Genomic DNA, 22,285 nt, shown 5'->3' with positions numbered 1-22,285 from the left:
TTTGTGCAATATAATTGGACTTCTTTCTGAAAGAACACTGACGAAAGAAGAAAATTCACAGATGGTTAGACATCTAAACATTGTGACTGTTTTCTTTGTTTTTTAGGGTATTTTTGTTCCCATGCCAGTTGGCCAGGCAGGACTCTTTCTCTCTCTTCCTCGAGTGAGCAGTTTTTGAGAACAAAGGACATGGATTTAGATTGATCAAAGATGTGGCCGTAAGCGGACAGACTGTTTAGCTGCCATTTGCTTGTACATTGCCAGAGCGATTCATAAACATTTTTCTGAGAGTGAGTTTGATCGTGAAACATTGTAAAATCTCTCGGTCAAGCAAAGGACTGCTTCAGTCAAGGAAGCTATTCTTAATTATCTATAAAAATGTGTGTGTGTGTGTGTGTGTGTGTGTGTGTGTGTGTGTGTGTGTGTGTGTGTGTGTGCGTGTGTGTGCGCTCTCAGTTCCCAAGAACATGTCTGGGGGCTCGATGATTAGCCGCAGCCGCCCTGGATTTAGCTTTTTTCTCACCACTTGAGGGGAGGAACTTCTTTTTGTTCTTTTTGCGTTTCTTATCTGGGCACCACACCTTCTCGCAGTACTCCTCCACTCGCTGGGCATCCCTGTAGTCAATCAGCTGGAGGAACTCCTTGTACCACTGCCTAGAGTGTGAGCCCGGCAGGGAAGCAGGCACCAGATTCCTGGGGCTGAAACTCGGCCCCGCCATAGGATTGACGTGGGACTGACAGGGGGCTCCGCTTTTGTCTCCTGGCTTGTCCTTAGGCCTGATGGCAGACGCCAACGTTTCGCCGCTGAGCACGTGCAGAGTAACACGCAGTAGCGTGTGCACATATCCGTGTTCCACCGTCTGGCACATGTAAATCCCGGCATCAGAGCTGGTGAGGCTCAGAAGGAGAAGCCCGTGCGAAGTCCAGATCACACGCTCGTCCTTGTGAACCTGGGGGTATAAATTAATGAGGGGTTCTCAAATTTATGGCATCCTAGTTCAAAGTCCAAATACTCTGTTACTGTAGTGGAGTAGATTATTCAAAGTACTACAAATACTGCTACTGGTCACTTTAAAATGGTTCAATGATTTTCTGCACCAACTGTACAACTGTTATAGTATTGTATTCTACCACTGATCACTTTAGCTCTGCTTGATACTTTGCACATTGTCTCACAGTTGTCACTGGGTGGTACCACCGCATTACATTCCGGAATGTCTTTCCAGACTTATTTTTCCACACTTATTTGTCATGTCCTTGTTTATGATGATACTAATGCAGCGTGTTATACCGGAGACAATTTCCTTGTGTGTTCTACATACTTGGCCAATAAAGATGATTCTGATTCTGAAATAACTATACTTGAGTATTTATTTTCTGATGACTTTTTACTTTTTCTCCCTACATTGGAAAACACATACAGTGTTGCCTTGAGGTATGACTTTAATTCTTTCTGTGATCACGCTTGTAACTGAAAATACTCTTATTTCAAATCATTTTAATCCAATTCAGTAAAAATAAATACCATGAATCTGTTCCAGCCCCGACCCCCCCCCCCCCAAAAAAAAACTAATTTTCCAATGTGTATTTTATTAAGGAAAAATAGGAGCCGTAACTTGATTTTGCAGAACCCCAAGTTACGGCTCACAGACCCGCAGAGGACCCCGGGCCTCAGTTTGAGACCCCCTGCATTTGACCTGATATTTCTGATAAGTGATTTCCACCTCCTAAATGACTGCAGACTCAATTGGTATGGCATATGGCTCGCTACAGTTTAATGATTTCCACTGGCTCAGTGATGCAGAAAACCCAATTTCCTTGAGTAGGCTGTGTTCCGACCCCCTGAAATACGACAGGACATCCAAAATCACATTGAAAACAACATGGTTTATCTTGAGATGCAGCTTTTTATTTGCTTCTCAATCCCAATCACCTCAATTGCAAAATACTATTACACTCACAGAACAGTTCAGTAGCTCTGTCGTGCTGATGAGAATACTAAGGACTTTAAATTTGCATTCAGTTGGATCCCGATGTGTCATTTTGTGTAGTTTGTACTGTAGAAAATCGTACCGAAGCACTAAAGCACTACCTTGAAATAGAAGATGAACTTGTATGAAAAAATGAGACTCCTGTTGCAACATGGTCAGGTGCAGTGTTGTTTAGTATAATAGTGTAATATACTGGAGCGGTGGTTCTCACCATTTTCATACCGAGAACCACCTAAAAATTTTTTTAGCTTTGCAAGTGCCACCAAAATCACCAACACTAAAATACAGTAGCATAGTTGGCCAAACTGTTCATCAAAAATAGGACTGTAGTTTTATTCCTAATATGTACAATCATATTGTAAGTCACTCTAACATTTTGCACAGTTTGAAAGTTGTGCTTAAATATAAGAAAATAAAAAAAATCCAAAAAGCAGAATTTACTACAGTGCAGATTCCATTCATTCTATGTAAAATAAATTGCTTGTTTTCTAGTGGGGGCGCCTCAGTGGTCCAGTGGTTAGCACGTCGACCTCACAGTGCAGAGGTCGGCTCCTGTGTGGAGTTTGCATGTTCTCCCCGGGCCTGCATGGGTTTTCTCCGGGTACTCCGGTTTCCTCCCACTTTCCAAAGACGTGTACGGCAGGCTGATTGAACACTCAAAATTTGTCCCTAGGTGTGAGTGTGAGCACGGATGGTTTTTCGTCTCTGTGTGTCCTGCGATTGGCTGGCAACCGGTTCAGGGTGTCCCCCGCCTACTGCCCGAAGACGGCTGGGATAGCCTCCAGAACCCCCCCGCGACCCTTGTGAGGATAAAGCGGATCGGAGAATGGATGGATGGATGTTTTCTAGTGTTCCGATTTCACATGGCTGAAGCTCTTCTACCCAAACTTACATCAACAGTAGCATTTACTTGCACAGCACAATTCCCTAAGCCACGCGGCGTACGACACTCACCTCTTGTTTGTCGTCTCCACGTTGGAGGAACCAGAGCACCTTGGCATGAAGCGATCGAGGGACGCAGCTGAGCAATGTGCTGTTGCCCTCCACACCAAACACGGTCTTCTCCTCAGATTTGTGCCATGGCTCATCTGGATGGACAAAACAGGATAAAAACCTGAGTTTGTTGACTGTATAAGCACCGTGTTCATATTTCTACAGCATTTCTTTGATATGCAACGCAACTGGAGCCTGCTCTTTTCCACTCACCGTCAATCTGCAGGCCGTTGCACAGCTGGACAGCGTTGCCATGGAGAATATCCTGTCGCCTGAATCGTCTGAGGAGATGGAGGGGAGCAAAAAAATAAAATGTAATGAAAAAGTGAGGGAATGGGACATTTGCATGTGCGATAGAAGCATTGCTGGAAAACAAAATAACACCCTGAAGCTCATGGTGGGAAGTAACAAAGTACAAACAGTTTGCTCCTGTAGTGAAGTGAAAATTTTCATGTAGCTGTTCTTGAATATTTTTGTCTGACAACTTTTTACTTTCACACCCCACATTTGAAAAAAAAAAAACATTTTGACCATCCGTATGACTCTTTAATTAGTCAAAGTAGGGAAATTTTGTTGTTGTGAGTTTGTCAAAATGATCAAAACAAGCATTTTCTGTTTTGACAGTAAAAAAATATTTTACTTGTCACTGTCTGTACTTTACATTTTACTGAAGGAAAGGAGTATTTTTTGTTTTTTAGCACACAGTATTTCTATTGAGGCATGTGAGTACATTCCCACCTCTGTCCTGCATTTTACCTCTTGGTGTAGACTCCAGATGGATAGTAGCGTGAGCAGGTGAAGCCGTCCCAAGCGCAATAGGGATCTCGAGCCAGACAACAGTCAGCGCATTCTGAGCCATAGAGGGCGCAGTGGTGCAGTTGGACCTGGGCCACACCCGCATCCGAGCCCACATACAACTTTTGCTGACAACCCGAAAAAATAAACACAGGCAGGATGTTCAATATGCTCGACAATTCTTAACCCAGGACTGATGACAGAACACAGCCGTGCAAAGTGATGCAATGTGATCACCCTGTGGTTAAAAAGCAGAATTGCAGGAATGCTGAATTTTAATAGCCAATATGCACAGGGAACGTAAAGGTTTTGTTATCACACAAAGTGCTCATAGATTCGCAGTCTTACCCGTTTAGGGGATATAATAATCTCTTTTATTGGCACTGGAACCTGGGAGAAAAAAAAGACAGACGGCTGTGTCAACGCCTTAATAGCATGGGGACGTGCATAAGATGTAAACATATGTATATTTTTATAGTTACAGGACCATTAACTAAAATCAGTCGATTAATTTTATACAATTTATTAAAAAAACAAAAAAACATGTTTAATCGAGATCTGGTCCACATTACAACAAACTACAGTGTTGCCACGTTCACACCTCAAACACTTGCAGCTCCTCCAGCAGCACCTCTTCCATTGTGTCGATATCTTTGTTGTAGATCGTGATAACTTTGAGCACCAGAGAGTCATCTGTAGGGACGAGGCAGCAATGATGGATTGTTTCGAATAAATCGTTTCTATCCTACCATTACACATAGAACCGAACAATATTCCTGTTTCATACTGAATTGGATTGTTTGTATCGTAACAAATCCTATTGTTTTTGTACGGCATCATACATGATCATACCAAATTCTATAGTCTCGCAACTTACCTATAATGCTAAATACAGTGTCATAACATATCCTTTTATTTGGTTTTGGCACTGTGTCTTATTGTCATTATAAAAAAAACTTTATTGTCTCGTATGTATCATACAAAATTGTATCATATAAAATCCTTTTACTTTGGGCTGTAACATACAATATCATACTAAAATCATATTGTTTCATGGCTAATGCAATATACCTTATTGTTCCGAATACTATATTGTTTATTACTGTCATTCTATTTTATTTATTTATTTTTTGTATCTTAGCGTTTCATCGTATGATGATGCAGGGTCGGATTGTTTCATGTTGCCCGTATGAATGAAGCAAATCTGCACTCACACTTGAAAACATGGATAAATATATACAGTACTGTATGTTATATAAGAGCCGTAGCAACAACAATCACAACAAAAAGTGGTCCTTACAAGATTACGGGAACTAAAAAGCTGTTCAACAATGCGTGTTGACAAAAAGAACAACCAGTACCTGTCCCAATATAGAGAACATGGTAGTGTCCATCTTGGGCTTGAACCCTGTCCACTGCAATCTGTGTCAACTTTCTCCTCCTGGGCTGTGTTTGCAGGAAGACTGGCCTGCGATGTTGCGGAAGAACTGGACGATACATCATGGGGTGAGAGCGCACGAAGCGCAGAACCTCATCTGGAAACTCCTTAGAGCTTGAAAAGCCGCCACCGTTGATTTTGCTGGCACACTGTCAAGGAGATGATAGATTTAAAGCGGAGGAAGTAGACAAGGTAATTAATTGCATTGGCACGGTTTTGCTGTGTGGATAACAACAAGCTGGTATGTTGTGGTCTGACTGCGGCTGCCCGCGGCACGGCATGGCCTGATGGAGGTTGCTTACATTCAGCATGGAGTTTTCCATGCTCACTGTGATGTTCCACTCTATCGACATCAGTCAAAGAAAAACATGTGTTGTGAATGTAAAATTGCGGTGGTTTTGGAATCAAGTCAACAGGCCTCAGGGATATATGAAGTATTTTTTCCCCCACAAATTAAAATAATTCTCAGTTGTCTAAATAACACATCTATTACTTGCTTTCACCAAAATACCCCAAGGATCAACAATTGTAGCACGCTAGACACCCTCTTTCTTTCGCCTTTCTGAAATCAGCCTGTTTTGATCGTGTACCTCTGACTTGCTTGAGAGAGGCTTTGGTTACCATGCTGACTGACAGTGGAGTTCAGAGGGTAGCTTCTTGTGCAGTCTATAAACGCGAGCGTAAACTGCAAATTGGATATGAGCCCTTGAAAAGACAGTATTAGCATGAATTGTACTTGTATTTACCCTCGTGGTTGTAGCACTTCTTTACCAGCCATCAAATGACATGTTTCAGTTAATATAGCGGATCCTAGTAGTTAGCCCGCGTGACTCAGTTCTGAGTTTCACGGTTTAAAACTGCACTCTGACATTCTTATGTTGAGATTATACCTTTGTAATTTGCCGATCTGATATCTCATGGATGGAGAAACTTGTGAGGGATGTATTATGTAAAGTTGTATTGTGATCCAGCAAAATTTTGAAATAGGCTGCAAACAAAAATATTTCCTTGATTGTTTAATTTCAAACCCAGTGGAGTGGACAGGCACTCCAGAGATCTAGTGTATGGTTTATAAAAGCTGTCGACCATTTCATAATGGTTGTATTTTTTAAGATAAGATGAGATAAGAAAACCTTTGTTTGTCTCACAATGGAGGAATTCGCAATTTACAGCAGCAAAATTTGGAGGGAAGAAAGTAGAAAAAACGAAGTATTTGCATGCACAAAATAAATATTTGTCTCAGTGAGATAGCTCTGATGAAGGTGGCAAAAGACATTGGCCTGAACCTAGATGCAGGTAAAATCTCAGGCTTAGTTCTGCTGGACCTGAGCATTGCCTTTGTGACAGTCATCTATGTGATCTTATTACAGCGATTAAAACACTCGGTGGGAAACTCTGCTACTGCTCTAAATTGGGTCAAGTCCTATCTTGAGGACAAGAAGTACTTTGCTGAAATTGGTAACTGTGTAAAATGGCTTTGACTTGGGAGGTTCCTCAAGAGTCAATCTTGGGGACACCTATTGTTCAATTTGTACCTGCTTCCATTAGGTCAGCTAGTACGCAGCTATCAATTGTCCGAGCACAACTGTCCAGATGACACTCAGATCTCCACGTCATTGTCAACAATTGAAAGTGAACCTGCAAATTCACGTTGTCAAGGCACAAAACCAATCAGTCTGAGGATGCAAAACAATATTCTATTTAACGTTAGAGTGAAATATAAAGTCACTCCATCCATCTTCTTTCGTGTCTGTCCTCATTATGGCAGCGGTTAGGTCAGAGATAGGTTATGAAAAACTCAGTTAACAAAGAGGACTTACAGATCCAGGCCGTGGGTAGGGGACTTTATCTTCAGAAGGTGTCCAGTGATGCTCAGGTCTCTCTCTGAAGGCAAACGGTCCGTTAAATGCGGCTCGGATGTCATCCATGTGATAGACACACACCGCATAGCCTTTAAACACGGCACTGCAAAAGAAGACTTCGAGTGATCAGTTTGCCTTCATGTCATGAAAAAGAAAAATTGTCTTCCTCACCTCGTTGTGCTAAAAAGGCCAAAGATTTCTGGGTTTTTCCCGTCTTTGTTCTTCAACACATAGACGTCCTCTATAAAACAAAAGTCAGAATTTATTTTGGACAGGAGAACATTTTCTTTAGCATAACTGCGTCAGGTTCTCTGTTTATTTGGTTTTGGAGACAGTTGATATTTCAAACAGGGCAGACATTCTATTCAGGATGTTATGTAATAAGAGAGGCTGTAATATCTAAAGTAGGATCTATATAAGGAACAGATCCAGATTGTCAATTTGACATCAATATGACGTGAACATGAAATAGGCCATTTACGATTTTCAGATGTTCAAATCAGTTTGTGTCTTGTGTGACTTGAGCTTTAATATCAAACAAAGTGTAGTCTGGATCTGATCCTGATTAAACAATTGACAGCAATTTAAATGTAAATTTAAATTTGTATGCAGGTGCAATTGAATAGCTGGAATGCGTGTCATGTTTTACCTGGTTATAACCAGATTATTAATTTTGGACATTTAAATCTGACACAAAAGTATAATGTTTGTTCAACCATATATGTATACCTGTTGATAGTAAAACACTTTCTTCGATGTTGTGTAAAAGTAGCTTTGATGTCAAACTAAGTTATTTATAGATCTCATCCATTTGGGATTTTGCAATTTGAATTGAAGAAAAAGACAAACTTTATAAAATGTTCAGATGCCTACACCTTTGGCATTTTGTGATTTTATTTTGTTCTGTGCTGGAAGCAGTTGTAATTAATCCAAATTGGGCATTTGCCCAAATAATATTTAGGGTAATCGTATTTGACATTTTGATCAAATGCTTAATTATTTGTGAAATCGCATCAAGGAGTACTAATCGTATTTGACATTTTGATCAAATGCTTAATTAGTTGTGAAATCGCATCAAGGTATGTCAGTAGTTGTGCGTGTGTGTACATCTCCCAACTTTGTAACTTGTATAGGTACTGTCTAAACTAGAAAACAATGAGATATACCACATGTCCTCACCAAGTTGATCAAAGTGAGTATCAATGCCATCAGGTCCGGCCACGGAGCAAATGAGTCGAGTTTTCAGAAAGGAGCTCCATCTGTTCACCAGCATCCTCTGTCCTCCTTGATCATTCTGAGAGATGATAGGACACCAAATGATGGATGACCGCACTCTCAGCACTTTTGGCTTTATGATGGATTTTGTCCAGAAAAAGCCCATAACAATATATCAGATCCTTTACCGCGCAAACTCGTCCGACACGGGTGTAGACAGCCTTGTAGAGCCCCTCTGCATCCACCTCACGTTCGGTGAAGAAGAAGTAAACTTTGTCATCATCTTTGTCGTCGTTATCAGGAATAACCGCTGAACCGACAAATCTCGGTTCTGCAGACAGACAAATGTGAAACTAGTTTCTGCTGGAACAAAAGTAAATCAAGGTATGTTGTTGTCTGCACTTCTCGGTATTGTGCACCACGACACCCCCTGTTGGACAGCCACAATTCTCACTCTGAAGGTGTGAATGTGGCTGGCTTTTTGCCCCTGTCTTTTATGTCTACATATGACTGGCAACGGGTCCAGGGTGTATCCTGACCTTTGCCCAACGTCAGCTGGGATAAGCTCCAGCACCGCTCGAACATCATAAATGGTCCAGAAAATGAATGGACGGATGGATATCAACTGACCGTTGAGCTGCTGCCTGTCGTCCCTCTCAGTACGCGTGTAGGTACGGTTGTTGAGTCTACACAAGGCAGCATCGTTCTCCCAGTAGTCTGTGTAGAGGCCGACATACAACTCTCCACCTGAAACAAACAAACAAGCACCAACACTTGTTATGAATCCATGATGGAACATGACCACAAGATGGCGGCATTGAATCTCTTAGAAACAAGCGACTCCAATGTTAAATCTTTTTGGCATAGCGTATGACACTAGGGATTTTACCTCTTGTTCTTACTTACCTGAGAGTGTAGAAGTGCAGGGACTGTTGTGGCTGAACGGACATCGCCCTTTACCGCTTGTAATGCTCTCCTTCAGCAGAGTAAATAGCCTGTCCTGTCAGCACAAAACCACACGCGCATTGTTACACGTCAAAGGCCAAGTATACAGAAAAAGATTTTAAAAATAAGCTGTGTGATTTGGAACATACATAGAAGAAGTGATCTGTGGATAGAAAGTGATGGATGAGCCATCATAAAGGTCAGTTATATATCACCACTTCTAACAAGAAGGCGTACGTAGGAATAGTTTTAAAATTTGTATTATTGATATTTTATGTTAAAAAAGTGCTTTGTTACAGCTGCAGTTGATGTGAAAGATGTAATGTATTGTGTGTGTGTGTGTGTGTGTGTGTGTGTGTGTGTGTGTGTGTGTGTGTGTGTGTGTGTGTGTAAAATATGAGTTCAACACTACTGATGTCGAAGCTCTGAAATCCAGGTGGCACTCACACAAACAAAACCATCGATTCACAGCCTGCATTTTTCCAACCATCACCGGTGGTGCCGAATTGTCATTGATTTATGTGGTCCTGGAAGCCCGCTGTGCTGTGAATACGGCCTCTCAAATGACTGTAACAAAGGCCAGCTCCAGTTCACCACTCACCAAACAAACAAGACCCTCACTCACGTTCACACCTTTAATTCATTTATCATTCGTGTTTTTCTGAAATGTGGAGAGGAAAAAAAGAAGGTCCAGGAGATGAACGAGCAAATTTGACAGCCGAGATTTGACCTCAGAACCACCTGGCTGTAAGGGAAACTTGTTTACCGCATTGCTGCACCATGCCGCCCACTTTGATATTCGATTGCTTGTTTAATGGAAACTGGACATAAGACATGCAAGCTGCGAATGAAGCATCCAAAGAAAATAGGCAATTGCAGCTACTGGTAAGTGGAAACTGAGGAGCTCAGTACTGCAAGGACTCACCTTTCCAGTGTGTCCAACATGTACCCAGGCGCAAATAGGGTTAAAGGATGCCGTCCCACAGACCAAGAGATGGGTCTGGTTGTATTGTTGCAAAACCTTGATGTAGTTTGCGCACTCCATCTGTTGGAAGAATTTGGACAAATACATCACGGGGGTGACGACATTGCATCATGGGGCTGTGTGGTGGAGAAAAGTGTCATGGAAAAATGCCAGCTGTTTACTGCATTATCAATCATGTCAATAGGGCAGGTGAACCAGAGGTCAGTGAGCTGGAACCTTGATTGCGCTACTCTTCATAACCTACTCAACGTATGGTGATTTACCAAGACAATTCGGTAATATGTACTTATTGACATACTTTTTCCCGGCCCTTCCTCAGGCATTCTTCGATTTGGAGTTCAGAACTGGCCCACTGGATCTGGAAAATAGTAAAGAGAACAAAAGAACAGTACAGCAATTATTGGCATTATTCAAAGTATGACATCAGTTTTATACTTGGGAGTCAAAATACTACCACTTCAATGTTTGAACATGCACATCCAAGCAGGTCACATGATCCAGTTACGGGTTTAAGAGTTCATTAGTCTTGGCTCCGGACTACCTCTCTGTGCTGCGTGTTAACCTGGTCCAGGCTGAGGGAGAATAGAGCATTCTTGGCCCCGACATAAAGCCTCTCGTGGCCCTCGTCCAGCAGCATGGTCTGGGGCTGAAGAGGCACTCCATTGCCCTGGAACACCCACGTCCTGTTTAACTGCCAAAGTTCTGTCGCGATAATATCAACACGAGACACTGAGGATTAACAAATATGATTATGGTAACGCCGCATCGGCGGTTTGTATTATATTTGAAATAGTGCAAAAGTTCCCATGCCCAGGTTAGATATGGTTTACTGAATTTAAGAATTAATCGCCTTGTTCTGTCGATATCCATTCACTACATCACTGATTCATGCTTTAAAGTTTGTTGTGATGAGTGCAATTTAAAATACAAGACTTTCAATCAAAGATGACTGTGACTTTTTGAGATGTCAGACTGTCGTTTGCTGAATATTTTTATTTTAGTTTTTATACTTTGGAATGTCATGAAATGGCTTTAAAAAAATTGTTTTTTTACTTCCCAGTGATCTCTTTGGTTGTGTAATTCTGCTGCCTGTATTTGTTTGACATATAATTTGGGGATCAAGGCTGCCCCCAAAATTGGAGACAGCGCGAGTACATTTTCCATCTACTGGCACATCTACTGATTTATTTTTTTTTTGTTTTGGCAAACTTCTGCTCGCGAAGTTATTAACAGTCATACCCAGGAATGCAACTGTAGAGTACAAATACGCTACAAATGAAATAATCACCAAAACATAAAGTATTATATCATCAATATACCGCATCTGACAAGGGCACCACAAAAAAAGCTTACATGTCCGACCCTGCATAACTTTAACAACGAATGATAGCTCACAGGAGTATCAGTGCCTAGTTCCCCCCCCATATACATATGGAGACAGACAACCGTTTATACTCAGATTTGCACTGTCTTTGAGCTGAACCTGAACCAACGCTGCCTGCAACTAAGTCAGGACGAATCCAGTTCAATTGCAAATTTTGGGCTCTCATGTCAAACTCTTGCACCATGTTTTCTGAGAAAAACTCATGAATATTTACTTTACAAATCAATTTAGAGTGTGCACCCCTAAAATTTTAGGGGTGGTTGTGTTCTCAGTAAAAATGAATAAATAAATAATAATAATAACAATCATCATCATCATCATCACAAACTGTAGCCCAGAATCCTGCAATCCAATCGCATGTTTGTTTCCTGTTAAAAAAAAAAAAAAAGAAAAAGATCTGTCAATCAAATTTTGAGTTAGCACAATCTGGTAAGCATACACTGACGTCATCATTTTCAGGACATTTCATTGGATACTCAATTGTAAGTGACATCACGTGCTGCTCGCACAAAGCTCATGACACTATAAAGTGGAACTTGACTTTTAAATGTTTAATCTCACTCGCCTCCTACCGTCAGATGGATATCTGTCCTAAAGGAATACCAACTTGTAAATGTGGCCCATCTGTTGGAACGTTAGCGATAAAGCCTCAATGGCTATACCGTATGTCTGGACCATGAACACAAGGGAAATAAAAGAGGATGGGTTCTGCTCTTTTATTATATTACAGTTCGTCAATTTTGGTGAGTAAATGCTTTACTTTAACATTTCATTTTGTTGCTTCCTGCTGCAAAGTGCTCAATAAATAAAGCTGTGTTGAGTTGATTGTGACTATATTAGATCACAGCTGGTGATGATACATCATCCAGAGAGTTCTTTTGTTTATGACCGATGTCGTTTTTTTAAAAATCTCATATGCAATTTATATATCTTTTATAGTTATGATTTTTATTTTATTTTTTTATCTTGTAGAAACCCCCCCCTCCTCCCCTATTATATCATCAATATACCGCATCTGACAAGGGCACCACAAAAAAAGCTTACATGTCCGACCCTGCATAACTTTAACAACGAATGATAGCTCACAGGAGTATCAGTGCCTAGTTCCCCCCCCATATACATATGGAGACAGACAACCGTTTATACTCAGATTTGCACTGTCTTTGAGCTGAACCTGAACCAACGCTGCCTGCAACTAAGTCAGGACGAATCCAGTTCAATTGCAAATTTTGGGCTCTCATGTCAAACTCTTGCACCATGTTTTCTGAGAAAAACTCATGAATATTTACTTTACAAATCAATTTAGAGTGTGCACCCCTAAAATTTTAGGGGTGGTTGTGTTCTCAGTAAAAATGAATAAATAAATAATAATAATAACAATCATCATCATCATCATCACAAACTGTAGCCCAGAATCCTGCAATCCAATCGCATGTTTGTTTCCTGTTAAAAAAAAAAAAAAAAGAAAAAGATCTGTCAATCAAATTTTGAGTTAGCACAATCTGGTAAGCATACACTGACGTCATCATTTTCAGGACATTTCATTGGATACTCAATTGTAAGTGACATCACGTGCTGCTCGCACAAAGCTCATGACACTATAAAGTGGAACTTGACTTTTAAATGTTTAATCTCACTCGCCTCCTACCGTCAGATGGATATCTGTCCTAAAGGAATACCAACTTGTAAATGTGGCCCATCTGTTGGAACGTTAGCGATAAAGCCTCAATGGCTATACCGTATGTCTGGACCATGAACACAAGGGAAATAAAAGAGGATGGGTTCTGCTCTTTTATTATATTACAGTTCGTCAATTTTGGTGAGTAAATGCTTTACTTTAACATTTCATTTTGTTGCTTCCTGCTGCAAAGTGCTCTATAAATAAAGCTGTGTTGAGTTGATTGTGACTATATTAGATCACAGCTGGTGATGATACATCATCCAGAGAGTTCTTTTGTTTATGACCGATGTCGTTTTTTTAAAAATCTCATATGCAATTTATATATCTTTTATAGTTATGATTTTTATTTTATTTTTTTATCTTGTAGAAACCCCCCCCTCCTCCCCCCCCCACACACACACACACATGCACCCACAGTGTGTAACCACATCGGTGAAATATTGTTCACGAGTGTACAGATATGAATGATAGATAAGATTGCCTGGGTCACATCTCCACATATGTGGCATATGTTTTAAATTCAACATCTTCCCCGAAGAATTGCCCACAGTTCTAGCAAAGGGGTATCTTTATATCCTGTCACTTCCTCCCATGTGGAAACCCTTTTGCTCTCAAGTGTGTCACATAATGCATCAATCCTCCAGTCATACACTGATAATCCAAGCTATGCAGTATGATGGTGTGTTATTAAGGAGGGGGAGAATGAGTTGCTTTTATTTTTTTGAAGGTAGAATTTTATGCTAACGTGGATTTGTCGAGGTCTTGGTTTACCAAACTTAGGGAAGGTTTAAACATTGATATATTTTTATAGTTCACACGATGGAAAGTTACTGATCATCAAACAGGTGCAAAACGTCATGGAAAAGTGTTTGCTGATGTAAAAAGGCATTGTAGGCATTGTTCCCTTTCAGCTGCGAGCGTGACATGGATTGACATCGCTCACCATGGAATGTTCAGGGAGTTTGTGTGAATGCTCGGTTCCATGGAAAATTTGGTTGTCGGTGTAATATACAGTGTATGTCAATTTTCTGGCAACGTGCAATATCTTTGCAAGTTTTGGACCTCACAACGTATGGGAAGGAGCATACATGTGGATGAGAACACTCCCAACTGCATAAATTGAGTGGAGCGCCGCTCATGTGTTCAATATGCACAAAAGTGGATGCGTGCGCACGTGCGTCAGATGATCTGATTAAGCTTGGCAGGCCGTTCCGCTAAACATGCTCTCCATGTGCTGCATGGGCACAGGGTGAAAATCAGCAGAAATACTTCCATGACTTTGAAGGTGAAGAGATTGAAAAGAAGTGATGCTGAGTCCAATGTGCTTCCTGCGAGTCTCAATAGCCCTTTGTTTGAAATAACTGAATTAACAAATAAATAAAGCTTTCATTGTTCCCAAAAGGCCTGAACCAGGCGTCCATGTGAAGGGAAAATGGGTGACCTGGTATGTGTTAAATTTTAAATCATTTTCACTGGCAGGAAGGGATTTCATTTAAGCACGGGCCATGACCAGTCCTTAGACACCAGCACTCAATAAATGGATTTTAATTACTTCCGTTCTGGTGTGAGTGCATGTTATGCAGGGTTACACAAAAAAGAGTGTTGGCCTCGGTGGAGCTATGTGTGAAATAACTTCACAAAATAAGTCACCATATGATATCACAAAACGTTGCCAAAAATATCGCGACACAGCCAAAAATAGAAGCATCTACAATACATCATGACATATTTCATCACTGTCAAGCGGCGGTGTTGTAGAAACCTTTTTTTTTTCCCCCAAATTTCCGATGGCCACCCCCTCAGGGATTGACGATAAGTGTTTTTCCCGCTGGGAGTATATGGATATTTATTGCTGGTGCATAGATACAGTATCAAAACAGCCAGCAAAATAATACAGCCGTCTCTTTCTATTATCCAACCCATACTATCGGCCTATTTGAAATATATTATATTAGATGCTGAATCCAAAATCTTTGCGGGTGAGCGAATCAGAAGCCAACCCGAGAACCCCGACTCTACTATAGGTGTAAAAGCACCCTGACATATTTAATTTTGACCGTAGCTTCCGTACTGATCTGCCGGATGTGTTTCTAATCCATTAAATTGTTCTGGTAGAACGATAATCCGTGTCAATTTGAGCAAGATCATTTTAGAATAGTGAGCATTAAGCACCTAGAAACCTCTGCTTAATCTGCTGTACTTGCACTAAATGTCTCACTTATGTGGATCACAACAATGGGGGATCTTGTTCTGAGGTCTTGCTACCTGCTGAGGCTGCATGGGCTAATTGCTGAATTTTCTTTCCTATCGTCTGTATATTTTAGTGAAACTCAATCATGGGCATAGATGCAGGAGACCTTTATCCCATTTTCATATTTTAACCACAGGAAAATCCCATCACCATTTGTTTAAAATAGGATTAGGTTTCCACAGTGGAGTAGATGAGTGCAAGTAGTACTTTGTTGCGATTAAGGAATAAATGTTGGAAAAACAAGAACTGTTTGTTTGAGTAGGACTGGGTCTGGAATTGCTGGGTGCTAGCGATTTTGGGTGGTGTGGCAAGTAGTCATATGCGCTCCCTGTAATTGTCTAATCAGCACACAGGCAGACTCGCATCTCTTGTGGTCACTTCTCAGTTAGACGGAACTTGGCTGAAAGAGTGCATTCCATTCTGACATTTGAGTGTCAGTCTTGCTCACAAAACAAGGAACTCCTTTTTTGTTGTGCAGTCAAAATCTGCTAGCACTTATTTAGGTGACAGACTTTGACGGCTATTTAAAGTGAAGCCTAAAACGGCACGCGTGCCAAAAACGCTCGCTCGTCCACTTCTCACGTGTCTTGTTCAATAACGTCAATGGGATAATTGCCAATGACGTACCCACACGGGGAGAAAGCAGGGAAATAAATGATCATGGGACATGAGAAGGGTGAGCAATGCAAGAAACTGAAATGAACGAACATGGAGAAAGACAAGTAAAACAAAACAAAGAAGTGGCAGGGGTGGAGGTACATGGTGGCTAGGTTGTGGCTGTGGCTACCCCATGTCATTCTTTGGCCACCCCGGTGGCCAGCCCCACAGCCGGGAGAAAATTTCAATATCTGTGATTTTTTCTGGCATTTTCACATGGTTGCAGTATTTATTCTTAGACCTTGATACACTGGCGCAAGTTACTTACAATGACTGCATATTTAAAGAATAAATAATCAATACATCTGAATGCAATTTCGAAAATAATTAAAAAAAAACATTTAGATTCTTACAGTCAACATCAATCAAAATCCTTACATTCACCACACAGCAAGCAACGTATAAAGCAACATTTAGAATTGTGAAGAGTGAAGAGATTTTTTTTTTGTCATTGTGCTTACATGAATTGATCAAATGAGCCATATGAGATCTGAAAAATGAAAAAACCGTCGGTTAGAATTGATCACTGTGATGGGCTTTTAGCTAGCGAACAGAATGAGCTAAAGGAGATTCTGAGGTAGTAAGAAAAAAAAATCGAAGTAATAGCAAAGAAAATTGGATTATATACAGTAGTACATTATGCTCAGCAAAATGTTGCTTGATCCTGTTTGAGTATGGTTGTGATGGGCATTGATCTGATCATGTGTGAATGTTCTTTCATGAAACCTGACTGTGGATGGTAAGATAAACAATAACGCACGCACACACATACGCCCGAGCCAACCTTCACTGAGGTTTTTGTGTCACCCTGGCCATGCCACCGAAAAATTTTTGGTTAACAAGAATAACAAGAAATGAATGGACAACGAAGGGAGAGAAAAAAGGGATGAAAGTACAAAAATGTTATCAAGTGAGGGGTCAAAGAAAGGAATATATGTCACACTTTAAATAGTAAACTAACTTGCTTATGGATCCGGAAGTATACACTGATCGTCCCCAGAGATTATGTGAGGCTGAGCTACCAGGCTACTTTGAAGGAGCATAATAATACATTACATCACATGTATAAATGACTTTTCATTGAGCTAAAGTCTCAAAGTGCTACAAAGCATGCTAAAAATCAGCTCAAACAATGAAACAATAAAAAACAAATTTGAGAAAATAAAACCTTATTAACGGAAGTTTGGACAAGCTTGATAGAAAGAAAAAAAGTCTTTGGGCCCTTTTTAAAAGAGTCCAGAGGCTGAGCATTCCTTAGATGCTCAGGGAAGGCCGCTCCAGATGCGGTGGGCCGTGGAATTTTGTAAACGCCCTGTCTCCCATGGTTCGTAGATTTGTTTGGGGATGGTGGAGGAGGTTGGTGCCACGAGACCAGAGGTGCCGAGAGAATGTGTGCAGGGTGAGGAAGTCTTTGAGGTAGAGTGGGGCATTACCATGGAGGCAGACGTGAATTAGGATTGCCATTTTCAAGTAAATGCTGGATGTTATGAGGAGCCATTGGAGAGTCTGAATAACAGCGGTGATGTGTTCATGTTTACGGATTTTCATAAGTATCCGAGCAGCATTGTTCTGGATTAATGTAAGGTTTTTTTTTTTTTTGTATCAATGAGCAAACTAGTGCAGTAATCAATCCTGGAGGAAACAAGGGCATGAATGAGTTTCTCAGCATCAGCAAAAGACATAAAAGGGGAGAGCTTGGAAATATTCTTGAGATCGATGAAACAGGTTTTGTTCAAATGTTTGATGTGAATACCAAAGGTCAGATGTGGGCAGAGCTTTACACCAAGATTGGTTACAAGTGTGTGATGTCTTGACCAGAAAAAGAAACGGTGCTTTTGTTGGATGATTGGACCGGATTGGAGTATGCGTCTTTGCATTCTATATCTAATAAATGCAATAAAAGCAATTCAGTCAGAGGACGATGCTCATGACTGAGTGTATAATTGGAGCTGTTCCAGTAGTTGAAAAGCGAGTGAAGCGGCCGCTGTTTGTCACCGCACATGCAAGCGCATCACTTCAATGGATATCAAGACCTACATATGTCAAATGAATAAAACAAATGATTCAAACTCTAACTCATCATTGCCACCAATAAAATGACAGCAGTTGTTGTGAGCGCCGCTTTCAGAAAAACGCCAAGACACCAGCACGAGTCTACATCCGCACGGTCACGCGGCCATCACCAGCGAAGCACGAAAGTAGTTAATTGAATCAAAACACGCAATATGATGGTTCACCTTCAAGAGGCGATATTCCTGAGTGCGGCCTCTTGAGCGGGGAGGACGAAAGACATCTTTAAGTCTCTGGGAGACTGCGTGCACTGGCAGATTTGTCAGGGAAAGCTCTCATTCCAACATTGCTCCACCCAGAGTTCGTACATTTCATGAAGGTGCATTAAGTGGCAGAGGATTGGGAGGATCTGCGTAGCCAAAAATGTGCGCAGCAGCAGCGTACTTTTTCTGACTTAAGAATATGACCCAAAATAAAGAAGAAAGGAAAATGGAGGAAAAGAACAAAAGGAAGTGATTGCACCACCTTTTTTTTTTTTTAGAAATGACTAGCCATTTATTTTAACGAAGTTAAGCAACAATTTTGATCCACGGCATGAGCAGTTCTTCAGGTTGGCGGTCGGAGTTTTGAAACTGGGAACCGGAATTTCAAAAGATGAATGATTATGGGAGTATCAGAGTATTAGTCCTGGTTTCAATGTTTCTCGATGACTCGATTGCCAACCTTCTGTATGACAGAGATCCACTGCAATCCATTTTGATTGTTGAAATCGATGCGGGGGCAAATTATTGGAACAAAGACCAAATGATGTGGACAGTGCTTGAGTCTGGGCGCTGCCTGGTGCTTGGGACCTCATAAAAAGAAGGCAAGGAACTGGAAACTCTGAAAAGAAAGGGAAGGATGCCAGGAGGAAATAGGTCAGGAAGTACGAATGAAACACAGCAATGAGAGAAAGAAATGGAGGATGAACCAAATAAATACGGGGAAAATTAAAAAAGGGAAAAAATGCAGTAAATCCCTTCCTTCCAAGACAAAAATGCTTAGCAAAAGAATGTTTTATGGTGCGTTGAACTCATTGCTATGATTAACATGACGGCACTTTTAATTTAAAACACAACAGGTGTGCGCCGCAATCACACTGCTCGGTCTCTCCTGTTATTATGTGCAGCTGTAGCCGCGTCTTGAACTGATGAAAAGGCAATGAGGGGGATTTCTGCATCTCTTTTCCCTGCGCTTCCTTCTCAAACTTTGCTTCCTGTCATCCAAAGCCAGTGAGGACTTTCTTTGCCACGAGCTAGAGACTTGAGAGGAGGTGGCGGAGGGTTTTCCACAGTTGGCCGGGATCCCACATCAAATGGAAAGTGCGTAGGGAAAAAAAAAAGGCTTTCCCCCCAAGGCGGACACTTTCATCCGATATGCGGTGAAAGAAGATGCAGACGATTCGGAGCTCTTCAATCCAAATAAACATTTGCATTTGTCTGGAGTTTGCATGGAAACACTGAGACTACAACGTGCTTGCCAGTGAGCAACCTACTTTTTCATTCGCACTTCTCTCAGCGGACGGGGTGGAGGGATTTGAGGCACATAAACTAGGAGATCATAAAATCGAACTTTCACTCATCATTTCATCCACTTAAAAGCTTGTTTAATGCCAGAATTAAAATGAGCAAACTTTTTATGGAGTTTACTCACTGACTGAATGTCTGCTGGAAGACAAACAGGACCTGAAGACAGGGTGGAATGAGACAAACTCGGGCTATTCTGGAGGCCTGAGCATAAATGTGGTGTCCTGCAGAGGTCACCGCGTGTGTGTTGGGTTGCCATTATCGGCAAACAACCTTGTGCTCAGGAATCCCGCTTGTGTTTGTACGTGTGGTTGTGAGTGATGTCACATTGTGAGATTATTAGCCCATCCCAGTCGGATTCCTTTCATCACATTTTTTGAAACGACTAACTAATCTCAACCTATCTCTTGCTTGTCCACGATGTCAGTGTCCAAACCAGAATGAATGTAATAATGGCTTTCCTGTGACAAACGATAATGTTCATTTTATGTCCCTTTCAGTTGTACCAGTGGGTCGTAAATCAAATTACCGTATTTTCCACACTATAAGGAGCTTTGGCGTATAAGGCACACTTTCAATGAATGGCGTCTTTTCAAACTGTTTTCATATATATGGTGCACCGCATTATAAGGCGCATAGAATAGAAGCAACAATGGTTGCGTTATGCATCCACTAGCTGGAGCTACACTAAAGGGAAGACAATACAATCCAGATTTATTTATATAGTGCTTTCACAACCGCTACAGCTCTAACAAAGCGCTTGACAGAACATTTAAAATACTACATCCAAGAAATCCTAATATTGAGCCATATATAAGGCACAATGGATTATAAGGCGCATTATCGGCTTTTCATCAAATTCAATGCTTTTAGGTGTGCCTTATAGTGCAGAAAATATGGCACATGTTTCAACAAAGCTCAAGAGAGCATTGAATTTTTCATTGCAATAAGCGACCAACATCAAACGGGTAATTAAGTCGCCGAAGTTCAACATGCAGCGTTTGACTCATTTTCACCATTTTGTGAGTCTTCGGAACAAAGCGAATGAGAGGGAAATATACTATTTTTGCAGGACGTGTCTGGCAGTCTATTGGTTGCTTGGCGGCACTCTTTCATTATATAAAGTCGAAAATGTCACAGAGAGACAAATTGTCATCAAGCGGAAATACAAGATTGATTCAGCCAGTTCTAGATTAGGCTGCTTTTAAAGAAGATGAAAGAAGAGATTTCCCCAAAAGTAAGAGTCACCAGATTTTCATTTTGTTCCCTCATTCATATGTACACTATGTTCTGTAAAACGGGGATAGGTGCAGTTAATTTGTGTTCCTAATCCAAGTTAAATGCCCTTATCCTCTTCACAGCCAAAAAGTATGTTGTTAAACTCAGTCGTCAAGGGTCCAAAACCAGTTGAGGGTACCAGCCGTTGTACACCGTTGTGCTCTCTTCGGGAGTGCAAATGTAGTCTGTGAAGGCTGGAGTAATTTTGCCTTCACACCGTGGTCCACTTGTTTTTTTTCACGGGGAAAAGGTCAAACAGAACATTGGAGCTTCGCCAGCTGCCTCCCCCCATGACACCTGATTAATGAACATGCATACACAGAGGGAGGGCAACTGTTCCGTGATACACACAGAAACAAATGAGGCAGAGAGATGTAAACCAAGGGAGGTGTGCTGAATATATCATTTTGCCTTTGACATCCCTAGGAAGTGAGACTCAAATGTCAAACTTCCATTTTGCCAGAAGTTAACATGTACCATTCAGATTTATTTGACTTCACTTCATCTTCTATACTGTATTTATTTAAAAAAAAAAAAAACAATAAAAAAAAAAATCAGATCCTCTATTGATTTGAAGAACGCCACACAGGCATTCCCCGTCCTGGAGCAAAGTGGATGCCTCATTATTTTCAAAGCTACATGTCATTTTGTCGGCAGTGGCAAGTCTGAAATTACAGCTCAAAGAGGCAGGCAGGCTTTCTTCCACGATAATTACTACCTGACTAATCACTAATCTCAGCCTATTGTAACCAAGCATAATCGTTTACTCTGCTTGATGACATGTCATGCAATGTTTAACTTGAAAGATAAACTGCGCATGAGGTATGAAATCCTGACCAAACCATTTGTGACAAGCCGGCATTATTTCTATATCCTGCCTTAGAATTGAATTTCTGAGTGCGATACAGTATCTGTTTGAGGCAGATATCGCGGCAGGACATACTGGCTTAGTGTTGCCATGGTCACATGGACATCCATTTGTTGTGTGGCCCTTTGGGCGGGGTGCGCAGTCAATGAATTCAAAGACACTGCTGGAGTAAATAAAAACACCAAACCTTCAGCAGCATATTAACGAGGCCAGAGACAACATGTGTAAAATGCTGCATTACCCAACCCTGACCAGCTAACTGGCAGCTTGCAATAACCCTGTCAGATGCTCCATGTGAAACGTTTCATTATCATCACAATTTATGACTCTTGGGGGGGGGGGGGGGAACAACAAAAAAAAATCTTAG

At 41.1% G+C, this 22,285-nt stretch overlaps 1 protein-coding gene across 1 annotated transcript in view; it reads right to left on the bottom strand.

The window, feature by feature from the left end:
- Nucleotides 1–398: 398 nt before the first annotated feature.
- sema3e (sema domain, immunoglobulin domain (Ig), short basic domain, secreted, (semaphorin) 3E) overlaps nucleotides 399–22,285 on the bottom strand; it is a 30,435-nt gene continuing 8,548 nt past the window's right edge. The window contains exons 2-17 of the mRNA XM_019888414.1: nucleotides 10,766–10,926; nucleotides 10,523–10,582; nucleotides 10,165–10,284; nucleotides 9,201–9,294; nucleotides 8,925–9,041; nucleotides 8,483–8,625; nucleotides 8,259–8,373; nucleotides 7,251–7,320; nucleotides 7,038–7,182; nucleotides 5,141–5,366; nucleotides 4,381–4,472; nucleotides 4,128–4,169; nucleotides 3,741–3,907; nucleotides 3,198–3,265; nucleotides 2,946–3,079; nucleotides 399–950 (exon numbers count right to left, since the gene is read on the bottom strand). Coding sequence (XP_019743973.1) covers nucleotides 453–950; nucleotides 2,946–3,079; nucleotides 3,198–3,265; nucleotides 3,741–3,907; nucleotides 4,128–4,169; nucleotides 4,381–4,472; nucleotides 5,141–5,366; nucleotides 7,038–7,182; nucleotides 7,251–7,320; nucleotides 8,259–8,373; nucleotides 8,483–8,625; nucleotides 8,925–9,041; nucleotides 9,201–9,294; nucleotides 10,165–10,284; nucleotides 10,523–10,582; nucleotides 10,766–10,926 — 2,252 coding nt within the window. The 3' untranslated portion in view covers nucleotides 399–452. The remainder of the gene's footprint in view (nucleotides 951–2,945; nucleotides 3,080–3,197; nucleotides 3,266–3,740; nucleotides 3,908–4,127; nucleotides 4,170–4,380; nucleotides 4,473–5,140; nucleotides 5,367–7,037; nucleotides 7,183–7,250; nucleotides 7,321–8,258; nucleotides 8,374–8,482; nucleotides 8,626–8,924; nucleotides 9,042–9,200; nucleotides 9,295–10,164; nucleotides 10,285–10,522; nucleotides 10,583–10,765; nucleotides 10,927–22,285) is intronic.

Source organism: Hippocampus comes, unplaced genomic scaffold, assembly GCF_001891065.2.
Source record: "Hippocampus comes isolate QL1 unplaced genomic scaffold, H_comes_QL1_v1.1 scaffold112, whole genome shotgun sequence".
NCBI classification, from domain to species: Eukaryota; Metazoa; Chordata; class Actinopteri; order Syngnathiformes; family Syngnathidae; genus Hippocampus; species Hippocampus comes.
This window is presented reverse-complemented; position numbering and strand designations above follow the sequence as displayed.